Genomic DNA, 1,280 nt, shown 5'->3' on the forward strand with positions numbered 1-1,280 from the left:
AAAAAAAAAAAAAAAAAAAAACAGCCTGCAAATGTAATACGATATGATTTTAATTGTTAATTTCTAGAAAAGTCAAAATTATAGAGACAGAAAACAGATCACAGTGTTAAGGAGCTAAGGACCAAAAAAAAGGCTGAGAAAAGGAGCACAGGGGAATTCTGGGATGATAAGACTGTTCTATACCTTGATTGGGGCAGTGGTTACATGGCTGTACGCTTTGTCATAACTCAAAACTGTATATTAGAGTATATAAATTACAACTCAATGCATTTTTAAATTTTTTTTAACTAAAAAGATAGACACAGAGTTTCACCATGTTGCCTGAACCGGCCTCCAACTCCTGGGCTCAAGTAATCAGCCCTCCTCGGCCTCTCAACTTGCTGGGATTACAGGTGTGAGCCAACGCATCCAGTCACACCTGATTTCTTTTTTTAATTGCAGACATGCTTTCAGTTTTAAAAAATTAAAATGAGCAACAGGTAAGAAGGCGGTCACCAGCAAGCAGACAAGTGCCAGTTATGTGCAGAAGTGTCACAAGGCCCCAGAAGCACATGGCCCACTTTTAGACTCTGTGGCAGAAACTGACCAATAGCTGTGGACAAGGTGTTCAATGAGATGGTGTCAGATGAATGTGAAATCAAACCAAGCCAAAGGCTGAGCAGCTGTCTCACCTGGCCTTCCGTGGGCTGGGCACTCTGGAGGCCGTCCTTGTCCTCGAGCTCCAGCAGCAAGTACACGGGGGGCTTGCAGTCTTTGGACTCACTTAGGAAGCCTCCTGTGTCCACCTTCCTTTTGATGGTGGAGTTCCAGTGATTCTTCACAGCATTGTCTGTCCTGCAGGGGGCAGCAGGGGGCCTTTGAACCCCAGCTCTGTGGGTGGGGTGCCACCAGGCACATGTTCACTAACCTCCCTAAGCCAAGTTCCTGCTCCTGTAAATGAATCTTCCACTGGATGAACTCTAAGGTGTCTTTCAGCTCCAAGATGAAGTCTCACGAGTCTCTAGCCCTAATAATTTACAGAGTATTTCCACAGAGCTCTGTGAAATAAGCAACTGAATCATTCAGGCTATGATAAAAACTATAAAACGACATCAGCTACTGTCAGGTTCAGGTTAAAAAAAAAAAAATTTTTTTTCTTTTTGAGACGGAGTCTCGCTCTTTCCCCCAGGCTGGAGTGCAGTGGCACAATCTCAGTTCACTGCAAACTCTGCCTCCCGGGTTCACGCCATTCTCCTGCCTCAGCCTCCCGAGTAGCTGGGACTACAGGCGCCCGCCACCAT

At 45.3% G+C, this 1,280-nt stretch overlaps 1 protein-coding gene across 1 annotated transcript in view; it reads right to left on the minus strand.

The window, feature by feature from the left end:
* Positions 1–1,280, minus strand: part of MYBL2 (v-myb avian myeloblastosis viral oncogene homolog-like 2) — a gene marked incomplete at its 5' end in the record, with an annotated part of 50,123 nt that overhangs the window by 31,047 nt on the left and 17,796 nt on the right. Inside the window, one exon of the mRNA XM_011997670.1 lies at positions 672–834. Within this exon, the coding sequence (XP_011853060.1) occupies positions 672–834 (163 nt within the window). The remainder of the gene's footprint in view (positions 1–671; positions 835–1,280) is intronic.

This window comes from Mandrillus leucophaeus, unplaced genomic scaffold (assembly GCF_000951045.1).
Source record: "Mandrillus leucophaeus isolate KB7577 unplaced genomic scaffold, Mleu.le_1.0 Scaffold544, whole genome shotgun sequence".
In the NCBI taxonomy this organism is placed as follows: Eukaryota; Metazoa; Chordata; class Mammalia; order Primates; family Cercopithecidae; genus Mandrillus; species Mandrillus leucophaeus.